At 30.8% G+C, this 24,167-nt stretch overlaps 2 protein-coding genes across 4 annotated transcripts in view; one reads left to right on the forward strand and one right to left on the reverse strand.

Moving 5' to 3' along the window:
• The window catches only part of LOC119600644 (probable E3 ubiquitin-protein ligase bre1), a 188,554-nt gene that overhangs the window by 1,953 nt on the left and 162,434 nt on the right, over positions 1-24,167 (forward strand). The window lies entirely within an intron of this gene.
• The window catches only part of LOC119600643 (serine-rich adhesin for platelets), a 68,664-nt gene continuing 50,693 nt past the window's right edge, over positions 6,197-24,167 (reverse strand). For all 3 annotated transcript variants that reach the window (XM_037951028.1, XM_037951029.1, XM_037951030.1), the window contains 2 exons: positions 12,039-12,157; positions 6,197-11,429 (listed from right to left, as the gene is read on the reverse strand). In XM_037951028.1, coding sequence (XP_037806956.1) covers positions 8,712-11,429; positions 12,039-12,157 — 2,837 coding nt within the window. In that variant the 3' untranslated portion in view covers positions 6,197-8,711. The remainder of the gene's footprint in view (positions 11,430-12,038; positions 12,158-24,167) is intronic.

Genomic DNA, 24,167 nt, shown 5'->3' on the forward strand with positions numbered 1-24,167 from the left:
CCAAATATATGTATGCAGGGGTTTTATTCTTTATTTATTTTGTTAAATGTAGATAAAGATGACACTACACGGTGGAGGTCGGTCAGGCGATGCACAAGGCTTTTAGTTCAAGAGGCGGTAAATATAAAAAAGAATAATCCTCTTCTAGTGGTTTTTTAAATTCTGGCGATCGAACGTTTGGTTGGTCGGTCGATCGTTTGATTGTCAAAGTATGGACTGGCTACTATACTGCACAGACATTGCTACATATTCTTACAATAATTGTTTCCTGTTAAAAAGCCAGTTTTAAGGCTAAAAATAATATTCATAATACTAGCGCACCAATATGTATGAATGGCAGCAGGCACCTGCTACTTCAAACAAACACCAAAATGTTTAAAATGAAAATAAAAGAGAAAACTTGCATGTATGCGAAATTAAACATTTTAATAGCAAGGATTTGGGTCTTTGGGTTTTAATTAAAGAAATCCGACATGAAAACAGCCAGCAAGAGCTTACTAAAAGGTCTTAAAACATATACCGACACACATACACGTTACTACACTAGCAAGCACCCTACTAAACACTATCAGTGAAGACATTTAACAAAACCTACCGACCAACGACGACTAACAGAGACGATAAAATGCTACTAGTATAGTTTTAATTTACCTTTTATATGTTCGATGGTTTACAGTGGGAAATAAAAGTGGCTAGGGAATTCTTATTAAGGTTGATATCACACGTTCTTATCTATTCTTGCCCCTTAAGAGCTAGTTTCGGAAATAGTACTTGTTCAATTATCTTCTCCAAGCTTTTTCCCTTTCAGTTTTCTGACCAATTTTGTTCCTAACTGTAAAATGCATGATATACCTATATGAGAATAAAGTCATATATATGAATATGTATATCAGTAAATAACAGAAAAAAAGAATACGTTAACATTTTTAAGACCGAATAATTTAAATGCCACATTTTCCTTTCATCAATGTTGCCAATATTCACACACAAAAAGAACCCATTTCTTATTTAAAATAAAAAAAGTTTTTAATGCCATGTTGTCCACAATTAAGCAAAAAGACTACATTGATTATGTTATGGTCATAATATTTTAGAAAAATTAAGCCAGCCTAGTTTTAATTAGTTGTAAGATTTTCAATTAGGGACATAAATGACATATAAAGCAAAAAACGCAGCAATTAAAAAATAAAGCTTTTATGAAATTTAAACGCTATTATGCTTACTGCAAGAATGTGTGGTCTCTTAAGCTTTGCTAGCTACCTGGGTGGTCCTTTGCTTCTTTTTTTATATAAATTTCTTGTTATTTTTTTACTTTTCCCACAACAACACTTTAAAAAAATTCAAAAAATTTAATTAAAATCTATGTAAATTTAGTGATGAATAAATAAACTTGTTATAAAAGTAGAAAGACATTAACCTGAGTTTTTATTATATTTTCTTTTTCTTAATTTGGGATTGTTTGCATTTGGAAACTTCTCTTTTTTTGTTTTGGTTTATATCTAAACTTATCAAATTAATTTTAAACAACACATACACTACGTGTTAGATAACTTTGCTGCTGCTGTTGTTGAGACTTCAGCAAGAATATTTTTGTTTAATTTTCTAATAAAAGGTAATTAAGAGAAAACAACAATATAAAACACAATAATATGTATTTTTTATTGATATCAATGTATAAAAATTAAAAAAAAAAATCCCCTTTGCTACTATTCGTAGTTAACTTCCGGTTTTGTGAGGAGCCTGCAGTTGTCAAAAACTGTTGATAATTTTCTTCATACTCCACTTTAAGTTTTTATTTGAGATCAAGAACTTTATTTATAGAAGTCGTCTTGATTCTAGTTCAGTTCAAATTAAGTTCAGTTCTAGTTCAGATCTAATTCAGTTCAAATTCAGTTCAAGTTCAATTCTAGTTCAGTTCTAGTTCAGTTCTAGTTCAGTTCTAGTTCAGTTCTAGTTAAGTTCTAGTTCAGTTCTAGTTCAGTTCTAGTTCAGTTCTAGTTCAGTTCTAGTTCAGTTCTAGTTCAGTTCTAGTTCAGTTCTAGTTCAGTTCTAGTTCAGTTCTAGTTCAGTTCTAGTTCAGTTCTAGTTAAGTTCTAGTTCAGTTCTAGTTCAGTTCTAGTTCAGTTCTAGTTCAGTTCTAGTTCAGTTCTAGTTAAGTTCTAGTTCAGTTCTAGTTCAGTTCTAGTTCAGTTCTAGTTCAGTTCTAGTTCAGTTCTAGTTCAGTTCTAGTTCAGTTCTAGTTCAGTTCTAGTTCAGTTCTAGTTCAGTTCTAGTTCAGTTCTAGTTCAGTTCTAGTTCAGTTCTAGTTCAGTTCTAGTTCAGTTCTAGTTCAGTTCTAGTTCTAGTTCAGTTCTAGTTCTAGTTCAGTTCTAGTTCTGTTCTAGTTCTGTTCTAGTTCTGTTCTAGTTCTGTTCTAGTTCTGTTCTAGTTCTGTTCTAGTTCTGTTCTAGTTCTGTTCTAGTTCTGTTCTAGTTCTGTTCTAGTTCTGTTCTAGTTCTGTTCTAGTTCTGTTCTAGTTCTGTTCTAGTTCTGTTCTAGTTCTGTTCTAGTTCTGTTCTAGTTCTGTTCTATTTCTGTTCTAGTTCTGTTCTAGTTCTGTTCTAGTTCTGTTCTAGTTCTGTTCTAGTTCTGTTCTAGTTCTGTTCTAGTTCAGTTCTAGTTCAGTTCTATTACAGTTCTAGTTTAGTTCTAGTTCAGTTCTAGTTTAGTTCTAGTTCAGTTCTAGTTCAGTTCTAGTTCAGTTCTAGTTCAGTTCTAGTTCAGTTCTAGTTCAGTTCTAGTTCAGTTCTAGTTCAGTTCTAGTTCAGTTCTAGTTCAGTTCTAGTTCAGTTCTAGTTCAGTTCTAGTTCAGTTCTAGTTCAGTTCTAGTTCAGTTCTAGTTCAGTTCTAGTTCAGTTCTAGTTCAGTTCTAGTTCAGTTCTAGTTCAGTTCTAGTTCAGTTCTAGTTCAGTTCTAGTTCAGTCCTAGTTAAATTCTACTGAAAATCAGCTAATTAGTTGCCTGAATGGCTGCAATATATTTATAGGGAATTTGTATATCAAATGAAAGGTATTTCGAAGACATTTCTATGTGTTAAATTAAATTAAATCTTACCTTTAAAGAAAATCTTCGAAATTCATCATTTAAAAGTCTTTTAATTTATGTCTTTGTTTAAATATTGCATTTTATTTTAAATTAATAAGGATTGTTTAGTTTTTTTTTATTATTTTGTTTGAGACGTTGAATATGAAATTATTATTTCTTGTTTTTATTTTAAATTCATTCTTAGATATTTTACGACTTTTTAGGATTTTTTTTTATTTTCAATAATTTAATTTATTAACTTTACACTATTTTATGTCTGTCATCATTTCGAAAAACAATAAAAGAAAATGAAAAATCTTTAAAACAAAAGAATTTATTAAGTATTTAGTAATTTGTTTATTTATTTCTTTAAATTTTCTTTATTATTTTTTTATTAATTATTGTTGTTATGGTTTTTTGTTTAGTTAAATTTATTTTGTTGTTGTTTTTAATACTGTGTGTACATATGCATATCGTACATATTTCTTTTTTTTAAGGTTAAAGTTAAGATTTCATCAAACCAATATTTTGTTTTAATTATAATCAATTTTCAGTACTAATAATTAGAATAATAATAATTTTTAATAATAGTTAATTAAATATAATCATGTTTGTTTTCTTTTAATAATAAACTTTTGGGGGAAAATACATAGAGTAGTTGTGGGGGCAGGAGGGGTTAGAGTGTGTGTTAGTTTAGGCGAGCGCAAATAGTTTTTTATATTTTATAGTTTATTTTATTCAGTTGCCTTTTTAAAAAAATCTATTACTAATATTTGAACTATTTATACATAAATACAATTGAAATGATAGAGTAGTAAGTAGTACCTAGTAAATGATTAGTTTTTGTTTTGTTTTCGTTTAGGTGAAGTAAATGAATAGTACAATACATACATTAATTAAATTATGTAATTAACTTTTTTTAAAACTAAAATTAAAAACATTAATACATTAATAGTACAAATAAATAATAAAATATCTACAAAACTTAAGTTTTAAAGTTTTTAATGCAATAATATAATACATTATATACTTAAATTAATTAAATTAAAATTAAAAATAATAATAAGAAAAATTACATAAAGTTAAATTATTAACGAAACAACTAATACAATAGAATTTACACAAGAAAGTATTTTTAAAATAATGTTCGCTTTTCTTTTATATCGTTTTTTTTTTGCACAGTTTATTCTTGTCAATTATAATGTAGTTACTGCCAGCGAATTAAATTTCAACAATTCAGGCCGTTTACAAACAAATTTATTTATTTATTGAGTCAGTAATTAATTCGATTAAAATTACTTAATTGCAAAAAAATGTATATGTTGATGAGAATGAGTTATATTTAACTTTCCGAGCAGGGATGGAAAATTTAGTAATGTTGAACTTTTTGGCAATGATAATTAACATAGTACCCATAGGATATATATGGTCTATTGACTGGTCTATAAATTAGTCTATAGACTAGTCTATTAACTGGTCTATAGATTAATTGACTGGTCTATAGACTAGAACTGAACTAGAACTGAACTATAACTGAACTATAACTGAACTATAACTGAACTATAACTGAACTAGAACTGAACTAGAACTGAACTAGAACTGAACTAGAACTGAACTAGAACTGAACTAGAACTGAACTAGAACTGAACTAGAACTGAACTAGAACTGAACTAGAACTGAACTAGAACTGAACTAGAACTGAACTAGAACTGAACTAGAACTAACTAGAACTGAACTAGAACTAAACTAGAACTGTAATAGAACTGAACTAGAACTGAACTAGAACAGAACTAGAACAGAACTAGAACAGAACTAGAACAGAACTAGAACAGAACTAGAACAGAACTAGAACAGAACTAGAACAGAACTAGAACAGAACTAGAACAGAACTAGAACAGAACTAGAACAGAACTAGAACAGAACTAGAACTGAACTAGAACTGAACTAGAACTGAACTAGAACAGAACTATTGACTTGTCTATTGATTGGTCTATAGACTAGTCAAATGATTGGTCTTTAGACTAGTCTATTGACTAGTATATAGTCTATTCAGTAGGTGAGTCAATAGTTTAGTCAGTAGACTACTCAATAGATAAGTACTTTTAATGCTAAAAAAGTACTATTTTTGAAAAAAGTTAGTTAAGTATATTAAAATATCAATTTCCATGCTTGTCTCGCAGTGTGTGGATTTGTTATGATTACGGAAGGGATGGGAAGGGGGGAAAGAGGTTGATTGTTTGGTTTTTGTTTAATGTTTGGTGATGCTCTCATCGTTTCTCCAAATAAACTTTGCACAGAAGAAAGAGTATTTAAGTATGAGTGTGTATGTGTGTGTTTGTATGTGTAAAAGTGGAAGAGGAAATTAAGCAACGGTATTTTTTATGTTTGTATGTGCTTGTGTGAGTAGGAAATTCTAGCCAAAAGTAATATTTTTTATTTTGAAAAAGTGTTTACGCATGTGCTATTCAATTCGAATTTGTTGTTAATATTTTGTTGCTTTTTTTGAATTAAATGTTTTTTATCTTTCCTGTTTTCGAGTTGCTTATTATTTTGTTCGAAAGGCACTAATTATAATTTTGTTTTGTTGTTGTTGTTGCTTTTTTAAGTACATGTATTAGAGTGTCAGATTGTAGGTGATGTTGATGTTGTCAATGTGTGTATGAGTGTTTATTTAAATGTTCTGTTTTCTTTTTATTTAGTATAAATTAGAGCTTAAGCAGTTGTTTATTCTCTGTGCCTCGTTTTTTTTCTTCTTCGTTTTCTTTTTGGAACTAATAATATTCGAAAATAAATTTTGTTTATAATTTTAGTTTTCATTGCTGGTTAATTTTCGAAATTACATACAAAAATATTAAAAATAAAATTGTTTATTAAATGTTTACAGTTACAGTTGTTAATTGTCTTTTTATATGATTGTTTTCTTCTTCTTCTTCATCTTCTTAATTTTTTCTTTGTTATGTTTAAAGTGTTTCAAGCATTTCAATTTCATTTAATTTCTTTTGTTTTATATTTTTATTTGTTTCTCAAGTGTCAATATATATTTTTGTTTTATTTCACGAATAAACACATTTAAATAGTGTATGTGTGTGCCGCATAGTATTTGCTAAAGCGTTTTTTTTTATTTTATTACAAATTTTTCGTTATTTTTAAAATACAGATACATAGATGCTACTACATACTTTACTCCTTCTTCATTTAATAATTTCAATGATTTTTGTTTAATTTAAATGTATATTTTTGTTTTGGTTTATATTATAAATAGTAATTGCAGGTTTTTGTTTAGTTGTTTTTTTGGTTATTTAAAAAAACAAAAGCTGGGGGCAACTAATTAGAAATGTTTCTTTAAAATACTTATTGTAATAGAACGTCATTTCACTCCATTAGTCCGCTGGTTTAGTTAAAATATAATAGAGCTTTAAGTTTAAAAAGCTTTTTCAAGTTTCACATCTATTCTTGTGTTTTGTTAGAGATGAAACTTAAGAAAGCTTTTTTGGAAGCAAGAAAACTTTGCACAAAAAATATTTGTCGTTTTATTCAAACAGTCTTCTGGTTTAGTTAAAAACTTTGTAAATAGGTTGGAGGTTAACCAAAGCTTTTTGGTAAAAAACAAAACTTTTTTTAAGTTTCATTCTTTGTCTGTGCTTTCGACGAATATAAACCTTAAGAAAGCTTTTTTTGAAGCAAGAAGCTTTGCACCAAAACTACTTGGAAAAGTGTTGCTATTTTACACAATCGACCTCCCGGTTTATTTGAAAGCATTACAAGTAGCTTTTTTAGCTTCACCCCTTTTTTGTGTGTTTTTGTTAGAGATGAAACTTTGAAAGCTTTTTTGAAGCAATAAAGTTCTACTTGTCATTTTTGTCAAATTGTCCTATGTTTATTTTAAAAAGTAGGTTAATTAAAGCTTTTCTAAGTTTCATTCTTGTTTTTTTTTGCTTCTGTTAGAGATAAAACTTAAGAAAGCTTTTTATAACAACTACTTAAAATGTTCTAATTTTACTCATATAATATAATTAAAGCTTTTTGTTTTAAAAAGCTTTTTCAAATTTCAACTCTTTCTCTTTACTTCTGTCAGAGAAAAAACTTAAAAAAGCTTTTTAGAAGAAAGCTTTATACAAAAACTGCTAGAATGTTGCATTTAACTCAATTAAAAGCCTTTGTAAGTAGGTTGTTGAATAACAAAAGCTTTTTGTCTTAAAAAGCTTTTTCAAGTTTCATCTCTTTGTTTCTATTTTTGCCAGAGATAAAACTCAAAAAAAGCTTTCTTTCTTAGTGCAAAAAACTTTACTTTCATGAAAATTAATTAGTTTTTTTTTTTTAATTTGTTGGATGATTTTTAGACAAATTTTTCAAATAGAATCCTATGTCCAAGCTCAGTAGTTGAAATCTGTTCAAAGACATTGAATGCGTATTTCAGTGAACTATTTGAAACCTTTTAATCCTAATAATTCAAAATCTATTTATACAAAATTTTAAACATTTGTAATTAGTTGCTCTCAGCTGTTTCAATAAGTAGTAAGTGTATGTATGTTAATGTAGATGTTTGTATGTTTCTGTGTATTAATTTAAAAATTAAGAAACGAAATAAAAACACAAAATATCAAATTCATTGTAATTGAAATACAAAATGATCACTTAATAAAAATGAGTGATGGCATGATTGAATGAGCAGCTTAAAATAGTTTTGGTGTTTGTTTGCTTTTCATTTTTTTTGTTGTTTTAATATATTTTTTTTTCTATCTCTCTCGCTCTCTCTTTCTAATTAGTAATAATAAATAACTAAATGAAATTCTAAATTTTGATATTTTCTACTATTTACCTTTATAGTTTTTCTTTTTTTGTTAATTTTTTTAGCATTTGTTGTTGTTTTTACTTAAGAATAATTGTTGTATTCTATTCTGATTAATAGGAATTTATTTAATAAATTATTTGTATTTTATAACTTTGAATAAACGTTTATTTGATTTTGTTTGCTTTTCCTCTCGATTTAATTGTTGTATATTTGATTAAACGAATTATTTGTTTATTATTTCTTTTTTATTATTTTATTATTATTATTTTTTCACTAAATTCTCATAAAAAATGTAACAACTGGAAGTGGTGTTTGGTGTGCGAATTGTTTTTCATTATTTGGTTATATATAAAAAAAATTCCCATAGTACTTATTCGATAATTATTTAATTTAATTTAATTAATTGTTTCATCATTTGAACAATAAAAAAATGAACTTTTATAGATCGTTGCAAAGTTACGCATTATAATTATGCCCATGTATGTATGTATCTGTGTGTGGGTGTGTGTATTTGTTTGTAACTGTATCTGTATGTGTATATGTATGCTGTTATTGTCATGGCTTGAAATATTCCTTCAGATGAATACCTCAAATTCTTATCAAAGTGTTCAACTCACAATAAATGAATGAATGTCCTGCTAATAAACAATTAATCCTAATTATATGACGCAACAGTCCCTCATCATAATTAAACAAATCAACCTCTTACTTGTCGTTTAATAATTGTCTCTTTGACCACTTAAGTGAAATTTCGTTTTCGAACATGTTTTTTTTTGAAAAGTGCATTAATGAGTTTGTTTAAGTTTTCGACTTAGAATTGTATGAAATGAGAATCGATTAGTTTAACAATTGACAGCTACGCATAATTGCCAACATTGCGTAGACGTAACATGCGCTTACGTTCACGATTAATTTTAATTTTAGCAATACGTATCGATTCGGGTAGAGTTGCAGTGGCTGAGGTTGGCAAATAGCCACTGATCATGGTTAAACGACTAGTACTGGGTTTCACTAGTGGCTCATCGTTGTCGTTATCGAGCAGTTCAGGATATATGCTAATGTTATCGATGCTATCGATATCGATATCACCGGCTTCGTTGCGCACATAGGTTAGCTGATGAAATGGTGTGGCCAGCAGTCTTTGTGTAGATTTGCGCAAAGTTTTTCGCGTGGTTAAAGGCGTAGCTGGTACTGGCGCTTTAGTCGACTGTAGAGTCGAGCTAAAAGCTGTTGTTGCTGATGTTATAACTGCTGTATTGCTTTCGGGGGATTCCCTGACAAATGGTGTGGTAACGCTTTTCTCTACAGGATGTTCAAGTTTCAATGATGTTACTGAAGGTTCCAGTAATGATGATAATAATGATGGTTGTGTTTGTATTGTGGTTGATGTCGTTTCAGGCAAACTTGTGGTTTTATCACTTCTTATGGGTATTGAGTTTAACGTAGTGCTGCTAGTTGTCACTTTGTTTGCCGTTTCCATTTTGGAAACTTTATAAATTTGTGTTGGGGAGGTTTCACCTTGTTTGTGGTTATTGGCAATGGGTGCAGTAGTTTTCGTTGCAAACATGCAATCAGTCATCGTTTTACTTCCGTTGTGAGTGGAAGCAGTGCTGTAGGCACAATCATTTGTATATGTTGTTGATGTTGTAGTAAATGTTGCTGCCTCGCTAGCATTATCATAATCCCTGCTTGAAGTCATTTCTCTAGTAGAGCTATCTGTCCATGTTGTGTCACTTACTTCATCGGTAGTTCGATCCGTAGGAGGTGAGCTAATCTCCTCATCTTCAACGTTGTCATCTTCTGCAGTTGTGAGGGTTATGGCAGCTGTAGAATTCTCTAAATCTTCTTTATTGTGTTGTGTGCTTAATGCTGTATTTGAGTCTTCCCAGATGGCCTCATCATCATCCTCATCCAAATTAAGTGTATTCTGAGTATTCTCTAGTTTGGGGGTGGCATAGGTGTTAAATGTCTCCCTAGTAAAGCCATCAACTTCAGCATCCGCTTCCGTATTGTCGTTTAGCCTGGTAGACCAAAAATCAGTTTGAGTAAAGGTTGAGGTATTTGTTGTTGTCGTTCCTAAGTCTGTAGTTAGCGTGGGTGATATAGTTTCATCGATGCTGTTCTCCGTTAAAGTACTTGTAAACACTGATGTTGGAAGAGGTACGGATGTCTGCGAAGATAAACTGTTTTTATCTAAATCAGTCGTCATTGAGGATGATTCCAGAGTTGTGGAGAACCGCCTATCGATATTCGTTTCTGTGACTGTAGAGGCTGTGGCTGAAGAGCCCGAGGAATAGTCTGAATCTTCATCAGTGTACGAAGTTGAGGAAGAGGGATACCAGGTTTCCCACGTTGGTAAGCTGGCCGATGTCGGCTTTACCGATGACAACATAATATCATTGGTCATCCAGGCATAATCAGTAGAGCTGGTTATAAACTCCTCCTCCTCGTCATAGGACGGGCCCATCGATGAACTGCTTATATGCTCTCTGTCTGTTTGTTCTCTAGAATATTCTCGTTCCAGCTCCAATTTCTTTTGTAAGCCTTTTTTGTGCAGCTTATCACCCTTTCTTCTTCGGCCTTTGCGTTTCGCCACCACGACAGTTGATGACATTGTATTACGACTGTCAGATGTAGCATCTGTAGATATAGATATCGGAACCACACTAGTAGGATTTATATCCGAGTAACTAGAGCTTGGAGAGTGATGAGGTTTTGAGGAATTTATTGCTTTTGCTGTAGTTATTGAAGTTGTTGTTGTTGTAGTTGTTGACGCCACCGCTGTGTTAAGCGCAGCGGAAGCAGAAGGACTAGGTCGAACACGTTGACGCAATTTAGTTTTTTGCTTTTGGTCATGCTGTTGCCTTCTGGCCACCTTGTTAGGATCATTGTGATGATGTCGGACCTGATGGTTTTGAGGCGGGTGGTTGTTATTGTTGCTGTTGTTGTTATTATTATGTTTTTTGTTTGTGTGGTTGTTTATACTATGCTGACTTAAGACTAAATTTTGCCTAGAACTATTTAGGTAAGTGCTATTTTTTGGGTTGCTTAAATTGTAGCTATGGCCTCGAATTTGTTGCTGTTGCTGCTGCATCTCCTGTTTCTGTTGCCGTTGTTTATGGCCGTTACGCTGTTTCTTAAACTTTTTGTTGCCGTTACCGCTACCGCCACCACTGCCACTACCGCTGCCGTGGCCATTGCCGCTGTGATGATGCGTAACAGAGTCATCTTGACGTTGAGGATTCTTAAAGCGATTCGTTTTTGTTCGCCCCCCTCCACCACTGCCTCTCCCCGCATGGTTGGTATGGGGCGTAGGGTGTGTGTATTCTGTTTTTGGTATTTTTGTTGTGGTGCTTTTCGTTTTGGGTGCTGAAAAGTGAGTGTGTTGATGGAAAAATTGATCGGTTGGTATTTTGGTGAACATATAACAAGCATCGTTAACAATTTTCTTGGGACCAACGGCTCTACCTCTTTGCGTGAAACCGATGCGTCGCTGCAGATCGACTACAGACCGGAACACGAAATAACCGTGAACAATTGCTTCGTTGAAATAGCAGGTATCTTGGAGTTCTTTCTGTAAATGATATAGAGTAATAAACAGATAAAGAAAACTCTACTATAAACAACTAATTAAAAAAAACATTATTTAATTATTATGTGTTACGATAAAAGGGTTTTATGTATTTACAATAAGTGCCACCTCATAACTTTTCTAGTTTTGTTATTAAACAGAAAATGGAGCAAGTGAAACTTACAACTACTTCCTCAATTGCAATCGAATTGTCATAAAAAGCAGTTGCTTATTTTTATTTATTTCTTTTATATAGTCTAGAGCGTCTGCGTAAATGTTTTAATGAGTCCGACTTTGACACTAAACATTCAACCAAAGTGTTTGTTTACAAAACACTCCAAAATTCGAGTATTCAACAGTTTCGTTTACACATTGTTGTGCAGCTCTTGTTTCTGTTGATCTGCATTGGCTGTTTTTTTTAATATTTTGAAATCTTGAGGTGACAATCGAATCTGAGTGCATGAATTGTAGGAAATCTTTTAAAAGTCACAATATTATGTTATAAATTTTAAGAGATCTTTTAGTGGTTTTAAATAAAGATTTAAAGACCTCTAATAGGAGCTGTATGTTAAGCATATTTAGGACGTTTAAATACATAATATTCAAACTTACCATTCCAACTAGTTTCCAATGATCGTTGAAACACAGATATCTTTGTGTCTCTTTTGCATACAGTGCTATTTTGAAATTGTTGTTCACAAAATCCGGGCGGCCAACTATTGTTATATTTTCTGCAAAAAGAAAGAAAAACAAAAAAGAATTTAACATAAACTTACAAATTGTTGTAATTTAGAATACATTTTAATATACAAAACTATTATACTTCTTATTGTAAGCAATTTTTGTTAAAGTTAATTTTTAAAGAAACCTTCAGTTATTGTTTTCCTGATGAATTTTTGTATAAATAAACAACAAATGTATATAATTAATATATTTTGTAAATCTGTTCATATGCATGTATATAAGATTATTTACTATTTATTTATTTTAACCACAAGCCTTTCATCAACTACTACTAGTAGTACGTTTCTCTTTGCGTCTTTTTGTTTTTGTATTTTTTGTTTCCTTTTGTTTTATTTAGTTGTTGATTTCATTAAGTGTTTCTTCTGAGCATGCGTAAGTGTTTGTTCATATACTATACGATGATGAGAAGATGCGAGTCTAAAGTTTAAATATTAAACTCGTATTTGCATATTTCTACAGACTTTTTTTTAAGCACAAATATTTATCTTTCATTTAGCAAAATATACATTATACTATGTATAGACAGTTACATACACGTACTTTTCTACAATATTTTGTTTATAAATATCTGTCTGATATTGTCAGTTCTCAATGCGTTTGTATTTCTATGTGTGTTAAAAAGATCAATAAACTATAGAAAAACAATAATTACTCAGTTTTCAATAGTATTTTCTTTATTTTCATTTTTTTTTCGTTTTGTGAAAACAATGCAACTTTGTGATTTTCTTTCATTTTTGTTTATGTTTAACACAGTTTCGTTATTACACCATTTCAAAGGAGATAAACTTCACAAATTAAATTTAAGTTCTGACTATCTAAAGATAGTTTAATTTTCATTAATCCTCAGTTATAGTGGTAAGTTACATGGACGTAAACTAGTCTATGAGTTTGGCTGTTGCACAAATTGATCTTAAGGTCGAAGAGCTTCCTTGAATTTGGGAGTTTAGGGCTCGACACTACTGCTGAGAAACAGAAGTACTAAATAACTTATCGCCCCTGCTATACTTTCTACGTGATGATTTCGTTTTACTACTTTATATTTACGACCTAATGGGAGTTTGAGTTCTTACGGAAGTTGTTACAGATCTAGGTCGGACACTTCGACCCAAATTTAGGAGTTTCCAGTTTCCTTTTTAGCATTACGAATACTACAGTCAGACCGAATGATTTTGATTTTGGCATAGGGATGATATAGTTAAGTTTTCTTGAGAGAACGGTTCCAATATTTTTCAATTTTTTCCGAGTAACTAGACTTAAAGTCTTACGAGATTTTGAGGAGTTTAATACTTCTGCTGTAAGTGAAATTCTTGTAGGTCTAAGTTGAAGAATTTAAAGCAAGTTAGCTATTGATGATGAAGTTCTTTCCGGATCTCCTATTAGGATCAATATGTATGTTTACAACTCAAGAAGGGAACGGTTTTAATACTTTATATGAAAGGGATCTGTGATTATCTCGAATCAAAAGTTCTAGACATTCTGTGGTAGGTTTTTGGACTAATCTACGCGAGGTGCTTCTTCGTCCACTAAATATTCAAACTAGTCGTGACTGGTTCTTTAAGGTTTACGGTTCGGTTCTACTTCTTATACTTAAACATGAAGATTTTCTAATTTTAACGACTGCTGTCTGAATTAATTATATTTTAAGACCGATATGGTTGTATTGAACTAATATTTCAATGAAAGTATTTAATACTCTAACAAATTCACCACCTTCTACCAAGTATTAGAATTTTAGATTTCTTCCAACAATATTTTTTGGGGCAACAATCGGACACTTTTTTCAGTTTCATTTGTGGGTCCGTTAATGCGGAACCAAAATATGTATGTGGTATGTCTGACAACAACAGCAGAAAAAAAATAATATGATGAAGTTTGCTAGTTACAGCAATTGCAGCAAATATTGATGACTGACGACCGACTACTTCCATACCAACCAGGCAAATCTAAAAAACTGCACAGTGTTTGTTATTATTATTATTGTTGTTGTTGGTTTTTAGTATTTACGTTTTTTTTATTGTTGTTCTGTTTCAACCATTTGCGGCATTAGTTGGAGTTTATAAAGAGAGTATGTTGAAGTGCCTATGTATATTTGCCATGAATTGTTGTAATGTGGTTTGGTCATAGAATTTAAGACCTAACAACAACAGGCAGGAGGTGAAGGTGTTGTTGGTTAAGCATTGGCGTCGTTTACTTATTTACAGTTTGGTTGGTTTTATGATTATTTTTCTTTAGTTCTCCTTTTCCCCGACTTCCCTAACTGACTGACGGACTGACTGACTTTGTGGCTGTGGTGGTGGTAATTAAATTTATACTCTTTGTTAAAACTTAGTACGTATTAAGCATACACTTTTATTATTATTAATAATAATTGTTGTTGTCGTTGTTGTAGCTGTTCAATGTTTAAACTACAAGTCAGCATAATTGTTTGCACATACTCAAATCATTTTTGCACTGAGAAAATTTGTTGTTTTTGATTTTAATAACTCGTCGAGTCGTCATAAGCTGCTTAAGATATGTGGGAATATTTAACTGAAAAAAAACTAGACCACTAAAGTTCGGTGCTATAAGGAAAATATATGAACAGTAATTACTGCCAAAGTTAGACAGGATCAACGTAAACTTTGTTTACGTTTTTTTTCATTAAATATTTGATTGATGTGAACGTATTTTTAAGATAAATTTAATATTTATGTTATTACGTTTTATTTTTTTATATATTCTTTAAAAAGTTCATTGATATTTTCACATATTTATGATAAATTTCTAAATATTTTGCCATTTAAAAAAAATATGTTTGTATAAAATTGATTAGTAATATTACTATTGATGGTTATGAACAAATTTATAATTATTCATTTAAAAGAATTGTATAGTTTTTTTGTTAATTTGAAAACAGCATTTGAACTAACAGTTTGTTTATTTTATACAAATATTTTGAATATATATTTAACAAATAGTTCGTAATTATAAGAAAAACATAATAAAGAATGTAAATAGCTGAAAAGTTATCAGAATTAGCTTTCATTTGATATACAATTGGACTAAAAACAGACAATATATTACGTTTTGGATATATATATAGAATCCGTCTCCCATCTCTTAATGGTTCGTTTTTGCAGACGCTTTTAAATTGAAGTCTAATAGTTCAAACAAAGTCTTGGTTTCGCAATTTCATTTCAAGAAACGATGAACATTTAAAAATTGTAGAAACGGTGATAGAGCTTTGAACATAAATTATATAATTCCTGTTTCGTAGAACAACTGAAAGAAATTCCATTCTAAAGAACATACTCTCATTGTTATTATTACCCATTTGGTAATTCCTTTTCTCTAAGTGTTCTTTGCATACATGCAATAACAAAGTTACACATGTCTCTGTCTGATAAGTTATGAGTATCATTGTATAGAGACCCTTCGTAGTCGTACGAGTACAAACATAAATGAACTTTCTGCCAACTTCTACATATAAATTTTTTTCTAAACTTTACTTTTTCTTCTTCTTCTTCTAGTGTTTTTTTTTGTCGTTGTTGTTTTGTTTTCTGTTGAATTTCTCAATTTTCTTTTGGTTTTTTTTTCACAACTTTTTTTTCCATTTTGCAATCACTGAGCTCATATTTCATAATTTTCATATTCCTGGTAGTCGTACAATGTGTCATAACTGTTGTGGACTAGTAGTAACATAGAGTTTGGGTTTGGAAAGTGTATGTGTCGTTTTTCAAAAAACCAACCGATATACAATAGAGTGTATGGTTAGAGTACAGTAGTTGCTCTCATTACGCGGATTTTTTTTGTTTGCAACAAACATGTTTCATAGTCCACAAATTAATTGCTTTAGTTGTAGAAAAATTTGAACTTGAATATCAGTTCACCGACATTCATTTCTATATGTGGACTATAAAGTGTTAATTTGTGAAATTTATAACAGGATTATATTACAATTGGCTATTGAAAGTTAATTTCAAATTTTTATTTTATTGATATAATTTGCCAAAACACCCACAACTCTCATGGCTAAACGAGTACCAAGTGTAATGGACGGGACTGAAATGACTTCTGTGTCTGGTCTTTGGTCTTTATTTGCCATACGTGGTAAATTGAGTGCTTGCTGTAGGTTTATGCCGACCGCCTGAGTGATTTTCTTTTTAAGGAATTTCAGACTTGACAGGTAATAAACTTTGTGGTCTCTTCAAATGTGAATCATAATCACAATAGAGTTTATGACTCGTACGAAAAAATTTATATTGCATTAATAATAACAATAATGTAGGAATATGTATGTATGAATGAGGGCGCGAGGGGCTTTTTGGCTATGGCTTAGTTACTGTTACTTACAAAAATTTCCTATTAATCCTTGTTTTATCACCTTTTTGACATTTTAGCACTGAAACTTCATTAACACTTCAAAGAGTTGTCTATGTATGCAATAAATGTGCATTGACATTAAAAACAACTACTACTACTAGAAAAATTTTGTTTAAAATTTATTGTTTAAGCCTTTTGGCATTATTACGGTATATGTATAGCGGCGGTATAACATAAAAATTGGAAATTCATATGCCAATAAATCGTAAGGAGAGTATTGTATGGAATGTAGAGACAGGTGTGGGCAATACATAGTTCGTTAATGGTTGATTTCAGAAAAAAATCTAAGAATGTAATCAAATCTTTTGATTTGTAAGAAATTGGATTCTCTTAATGAAGCTGCTTTCTAATTGTCATCTTCTAGAGAAGATAATGATTTGAAAGCAAATAGTTGGACAATCTAACTTGGTTAGTTGTATTTGGAATATATTTGTTGTATTAATAAACCTTTTACAGTTGCAGTTGTAGTTCATTATTCGTTTGATAGAACAAAATCTTAAATTTTGATCGTATTATTTGATTCCTTTGAAGAGTAAGATTTATGTTATCGATTAGTTTACTTTGTTGGCTCTCTCTATTTGTCCACTCTCTTTTAATTGAGAATAGAGAACGGAACTAGAGTTGTAATTGGTTCTTTGGGAATAGAAACTTTTTTCCTTAAGTCTGCTTCCTATTGACTCCTCCCGTTTGATCCTTTTTGTTGGCAATATAAATCTTAATTTTTGATCGTATTATTTAATTCTTTTAAGTTATCGAATAGTTTACTTTGTTGACTCTCTCTATTTGTCCACTCTCTTTTAGTTGAGGACAGAAACGAACATAAAACTAGTGCTGTGAAAGGTTCTTTGGGAATAGAAACTGTTTTCCAAATGTCCTTAAAGTCTGCTTCCTATTGACTCCTCCCGTTTGATGTTCTTTGTTGGCAATATACAAAAGGCTAAATAGCTATTCGATCGCCTGATTGGCAAGTTCTTAAGAGAGGAGGCTTTTGGTAACCCTTGAAGACTATCTACTGTCTCTCTTTCTGCTTTCCATAATTTCGCTCATGTTGCGGAAAGGTTTTACATCGTAACATAAAGCAGAGATAGGCAAAAAGCTCCCTTATGCGTTAAGACGGTACTCAAAGAAGAGATTTTCGAAAAGCTTTATTATTAGCTTTCTTGCTCTCTTGATTTCTTGCTTTCACACCAACGTAAGCTCACACCAGAATAGAGAACAAACGAAACCAGCGAGAGAACACATTTGTGACTTTGCGTATGTTTAGTTAAACGTTAAAATTTCGATTTTAATTAATCAAAACTTAAATGTTTAACTGTTTCTGTTCTTCAAACTAAATTCTACGAAATCTAAACTAACCGTTTATAAACGTTGATCAAATTCTGCCGATTTAAACTGCATATATAAACAGCAATTATAGTATTGAAAATTTTATAGTTTTTTAGAAAAAGTGCTAAACAACCAACATAAAATCTGTCACGTTTCCGAGAAATGAGTTTGATTTTTGTAGAATTCATAATTAAAAAAAATGGAGGAAAGAATGCAAAGCAGATTATCAATACTAACACGATCTCACATAAAAGAACCGAGTAACAGTAGCTAAACGCAATGGAAATTTAAGCTGAGTTGTTGTTGTTAACATTTGATGATATGCATCGTATAACATCTGTTGGAAATATAATGGAATTCAATAATTGTATTAATGAATGGTATATTCATATTATAAACTTATGAATTTATTATTTCCTCCTCACATGCTAATTACGTTTACACGTTTCACAATTCTTTTAAATGCTCTTATTTACAATTAGTATCATTTTAACTGGACTAATATTTGTTTAACAAAAATACTCCCCTCTATCTCTCTCTCTCTATTTCCTTAATATGTAAAATGGTGTCTAAGACTTGCTACATTTTCATTATAAATGTTTTATATAGTTTCAATTTTAAGTTTTTTCTTAGTTATTCTCTAGTCTTTTGTTTTCTGTAAATAATTTGAAGGCACGATTGTTTAACTGTTGGCAGAGAATTTTTGTTTTAGCTGTGGGTAGCAACTGTTTTAACAACTACTACTACTACTCTTTGGGGGCTCCCCGGCGTGACATTACACTGGCGTTAATTCTTATTTAAAGGCGGGTTTTGATTTGCTTTTTTTTGGTTTAAACTTTTGTATTTTTCGGCGCCTGCAATTAATTAGTTATTTAACACTTTAATACAATTTGATTTTGTATTTATTAACTTTGTTTTAAAAAATTTAATTCAATTATAGTGTGAAAAAAAGGTTGGTCACCCTTCACTGACACCGTGGTTGCTTATACAGAATACTTAAAACTAAAAAGCCGTAAGGTGTTAACAAGTTTACAGTATAGATTGGAAAGTTTTCAGAAATGTTTCTCTTTTTGTGTGTCTCTAGCGGAACTAATTAAAATCCAGGTGAGAATTTAATTAAAAAAAGATTCATTCAATCACTAAACAAAAAATCAATAATGAAATTTTGTAACTAGTTAGGTAACTAATCCCCAAAAGTATAACAATTCCTCCCGGTTCCCCTGGGTTATAAAATCCAAGACAACTTTTCTAGACTTTTTATTAATTTAAATAGCTTTCTAACATTTTTTTCAAAGTTCAATGAATCGCAAAAATTTTAAGTTATTTTCAAAACTTTTCATCAATAAATGTCGCCCCCCCCTTTTCAATAAAACAAATCTTTTCAAACAATTTTGTTAAAATACTGAAAGCGTGTGCTGTCTGTTTATTTTTTTAAATGTTTGTATCTTGTAATCACATCATTTTCAGTTGCTTCCATTTTTTTTTTCAAAATTTCTTCGACACAATCTTTAAAATTTATGATGCCACTGGTCATGACATCGTTCTTCTTGCTCTTGTTTCTAATGTTTTTAATTCTGTTGCAACAAGAATGATGTTAGTTGGTGGTGGTGGCTATGGCGTGTGTGTGTGGGCGTAGAGCTACGTGCCTGTCACTCAGCCAAACAACCAACCAGCCAGTTCGCAGACATACATATATACCTCTAGAGTAAAATTGTAAAGATATGTAAACTTTAGTTTTGGATCACTTTTAAAATGGGACATTATTAACAACAACAGCGAAAAATATGTGAAATTAATTTTCAACATTTTGTTGTTGAGAATTTCTTGAGGATGTTGACAAATTTTAGGTCAAATTCAACGCCATTTGTTTAATTGATTGGTCTATAATTTACCACATTAGTTGAATTTATTAGTTGCTATAATAAAAAGGGGCACTAATTGGTAAATTTGTTGATGTTTTGTTGTTATACCATTTATAGGTTTTTTGTGTAAATTAAAATTCTTGTTAATTTTTTGTAAATAAATATTTTAAAAGTAAATAGTTTAATTTTAAAAAAAATTTTGCTGCGAAATTGTGAGAACAATTTAAGGAAAGTGAAAACAGAAATTGATTTATGTCTTAGCATAAGATCCAACTTTCTAGTGTAAATGATCAATTTGAGTTACGAATGAAGTTCACACTACTAATTTGGGTGATTGGCCCAACGTGGAGCAATCGCAAAGTAACTGATCGTATATCTTAAAAGGAATTAAACAGAATACAAGAGTCTCCTCTCTCCCAACACTTCGTCTCTCTGAATCCCAGTAAGACACAAACCAGGAATTTGTGCCACTACCAAAAGGACCAATAGAACGTAGTAAGCTAGTTCTACTTAATCTCTCTCAAAAAGCTTAGGAGTCCGACTAGGATCTCACTATGATACTATGGTTTTAGTCCATAATTAGACTAAAAAACTAGTTCTCTGTCAGCTTTTCTTGATCTGGGAAAGCACTAGTTTTCAAAACCGGTCTATACTAGTTGGGAGGATAGTGAACTTCTCACAAAAATCCTAGGGGTCCGCCTAGGATATCATTATGTTAAAGTGACGGTTTCTTCTTATAAAGCTTAATATCTTGTCGCTTGCTAATCAAACACAAAACTAGTTATCTGTTAGCTCATGATCTACTAAAGTAATAGTTTTTAAAACGATTCCTATTATCAAATCAATCGTTGAACTAGTTTAAAGGTTAGTTCTTCTAAACTTGTTATAGAAAGCCAAGGAGTCATCCTAGGATCTTGTCATGCTTAGATGGCAGTTCCCTTAATCGTAGAGTTTTACATCAGGAACTAGACGCTCCCTAATCAGAGACGAAACTAGTTCTCTGCCAGCAATCCTTGATCTATTAGTTTTCAAAACTCTTGCTACTCCCCAAAGATCCAATCTTAGGTTAATTCTACTAAACTTGTCACAGAAAGCCTAAGAGTCCTCCTAGGACAGGCTTTCCTTGCTCTAGGAAAGTGGTAATTTTAGAAACAGTTTCCACCCCCAAAAGAACCACTTTGGGTACTAGTTAGGTGGTCCTTCCTATTCGAAAGTAACTTAATACTCTTTAATTACTTTTATTACATACACATGCCAAATTTTCGAATATTTTTGTAAATGTGTTAAAGGTACAACACTTTTTTTTAAAGAAAATTTGGTCAATAATCAAGAAGGTGTTAATAATGTGGGAAATATTTGGCACCATTGTAAAGCCATCAACGCACAAAACATAAAATACTTTACACGTGTATGCATTTGTGAAGTTACCTGCCTTGTAAAATACAAACTAAATACTTCAACAAGTGATTTCTAAGAAATCGCACCAATTTCGTTACAAAAGCAAAACCCTCTAAACCTTGAGATAGAAATGAAAACAAAAACCCATTGAACCTGTTAATAATACAGGAACACTTGCAACACGTTCAAAATGTTGTTGTTGTTAGACAAGCGGGGAGGGAGTTTTACAAGTGCAGTTTGTGTTAAGGTGTAAAAAAATACCTGGTAACTAGTGGACCGTTGAGTAGGAAAAAAATGCTTCATAAATAAAATCTACAAATGTAAAATGTATAATGATTAATGATGTTAAATCTATAGATGTGTGGCTTTTTATAAGAGTAAAAAAATCCCAGGGAATAAATGCATTCAAATCAATTATCATTAGTGTAAAATTGTACAAAAAAGTGAGAAAGATATTCAACACATGAATACATTTGTTTAAAGACTCCAGCACTTCAAGGTATAATGTCAAAATAGAAATCCATAACTCTAGAGCTGGCCAACACACTGACATTTGAATAAATTTAAGGGAATTGGTAAAAACGGTGTCTTTAAATAGGAATTTCCGTACAAAAAAAATTTTCAATGTTCAAACCAAAATCAATATTTACAAAAACAATTATAGACAAAAATAAACACACCATACAACAATAAATGATAATAATAATGAAACTACTTCCAAAAATTATATATGTATTTAAGTCTATAATAAAGTAGAAATATATACTTTTATATAAATACATGCATATGTATGTTTATGAGTATGTAAGCAGTATTTGTTGTTATTATTATGTATGTAGTTATGTATATTTAATTTAATTTATTTACATGCATATAAACCTTTTTCTTTACCGTTCTTACAAACTTACATACATACGTATGTACGTTTGTATGTATATGAACATTGACATGAGTTTGTGTATCTATGTTTGTAGTAAGTGTATATTGATTACCTACCGCAGATCTTAAACCCTTGTACTTGCCAAGAAACAATCACACGATTTCGTACGTTTCGAACACAACAACGCACTTATACTTACACCTTTAACTACACCTGAGCCATGTTTAACCGTTATACTCAATTTTCTTAGTAATTAGTAAAACTAATTCATTAAAAAGTAACTGACATAAAACTAGTCCTTAAACTGGTTCTTTGGGTTAAGTTTTTACACTATTTCTAAAATGATCATTTGTACAGCTCATTAGGGCTACTTGACTAGCGAATGAAGCATATGATCAATTTAGGTAACGAATCTCACAATTCTGGTTGGATATGACTTCAAATTGTTTTCATGAAACCTAACGTGTCAAAGACCACAGGGAGATAAAGACACTTTCCCTTGACAACTTGACAAAATACTTCATCAGTCTCTGATCATAAATGTCTTTTCAATGGAGAAACCAAAAACGCTCAATCTACTAATAGTTTAATATGAGAGTGTCTTAAACGAACTAGTACCATGATATATTGAAGAGTCCATTCAATTGAACTAAATTTGATAGAGAAGTGTCAGTTTTCCATTGCATTCAGTATTAATTTGATTGAAAAAACTGTTGGTCATTTCAATCCATGCTTATTGCCTTTTTTAAATATCCAAAGAGTGCCCAAAGTTAAGTCTAGTTCTGGGACCAGTTACAAAATGTCTATCACTTCTGGAACATCTTCTGTTTATAAAATAATCCCGAAGTATTTAGATCATGTTACTATAACTGAAGAATTATTCACAATACTTTAAAAGCAGAAGAATTGCAACCTCTGGCCAACTCCTAGTAGTTAGTCTGATAACTAGTTTTATAATCTGAAAAAGATTCTATTTAAAGGGACAGCTTTTCAATCTATTTTGGAATTATTCCGTTAAAAAACTATTGATTAATTATAATCCACTAGAGTTCGCCCAGCGGTCGAAATTCGACCAGAACCAATGCTGGAAAAATTGCATAAATAAGCTAAAATAAAACCCTATTTTTGTAGTTCAAATCTGTGGTAAAAAATTAACTTTATTGATATTATCAAAGTGTATAATTTGCTTTGAATAATGTTTTCTTTTAGAAAATGTGATGGGTTTTAGTAAAACTTCCATTAGAAATTTAAAACCTCAATTGTCAAAATTAGTTATACAACTTGTTTTACAAAAGTATTTCAACTATTTTAAAAATAATAAAAAATAACGAACATTTCTTCTATCGACTTATTATCCCCTACATATTTACGCATCGTTCACAATGCTGGAGTACTCTACTGTACAGTGTACACACCAGTAAAGAAATGTTAGCTGTTCAAAATACAGAGTTGAAATGTTCTAAATAATTTGTGAAAACAGTAAAAATATTTAAAATAAATAATGTCTTATCTAATTATAAATAAATTTTATTTGGATGTCATTAGTAGTCCATCCAACAGGTATATGTTGTATAAATTTTCCCTTATAACACTCGACAAAGACTTCAGCAGACATACATTTATTCAATTTTAATGTCTTCTAATAGAATTTAATAGTAGATATTCTATGAGGCCTTCTAATGGGCCTTTTATTAGCCTTCATATAGAACCGCATAACGATATACATTGGCTTCCAATTACACACTGATTTTGTATATGCATAATAAGGCCTTAATTTCTCAAGTACTGTTTTTAGTACTGTTTGAAAGAAAACATTAATAAACTATAAATTTCAGTCTTTTGTTAATATATGCAAGCTTTAATAGCAAGTAAATGAATAATAAACGATAAATTGCTAAGTACGGTTAAACACTCTTCATCCCAAAAGACATGTTTATATTTAGCAGTTTCAACTTGTATCTATTTTTATATAACAAATAACCATCACATATTCAACTTACAGTTTTCACTTTACACTACTATTTCCTAATTGGTTAGAATAGCCCAAAAAAAGAAGAATATCATCAAGTCCTCGCTGTGCTAAACCTGCATATAAGCGATATACATATCCATTTATTGCGGTGTATCATATACCGGCATGACCAACTAAACTTTACTTATATTTTTTAC

Source organism: Lucilia sericata, unplaced genomic scaffold (genome assembly GCF_015586225.1).
Source record: "Lucilia sericata isolate MDLA Ls3-8-SP2 unplaced genomic scaffold, ASM1558622v1 Contig000118F_arrow, whole genome shotgun sequence".
Taxonomy (NCBI): domain Eukaryota; kingdom Metazoa; phylum Arthropoda; class Insecta; order Diptera; family Calliphoridae; genus Lucilia; species Lucilia sericata.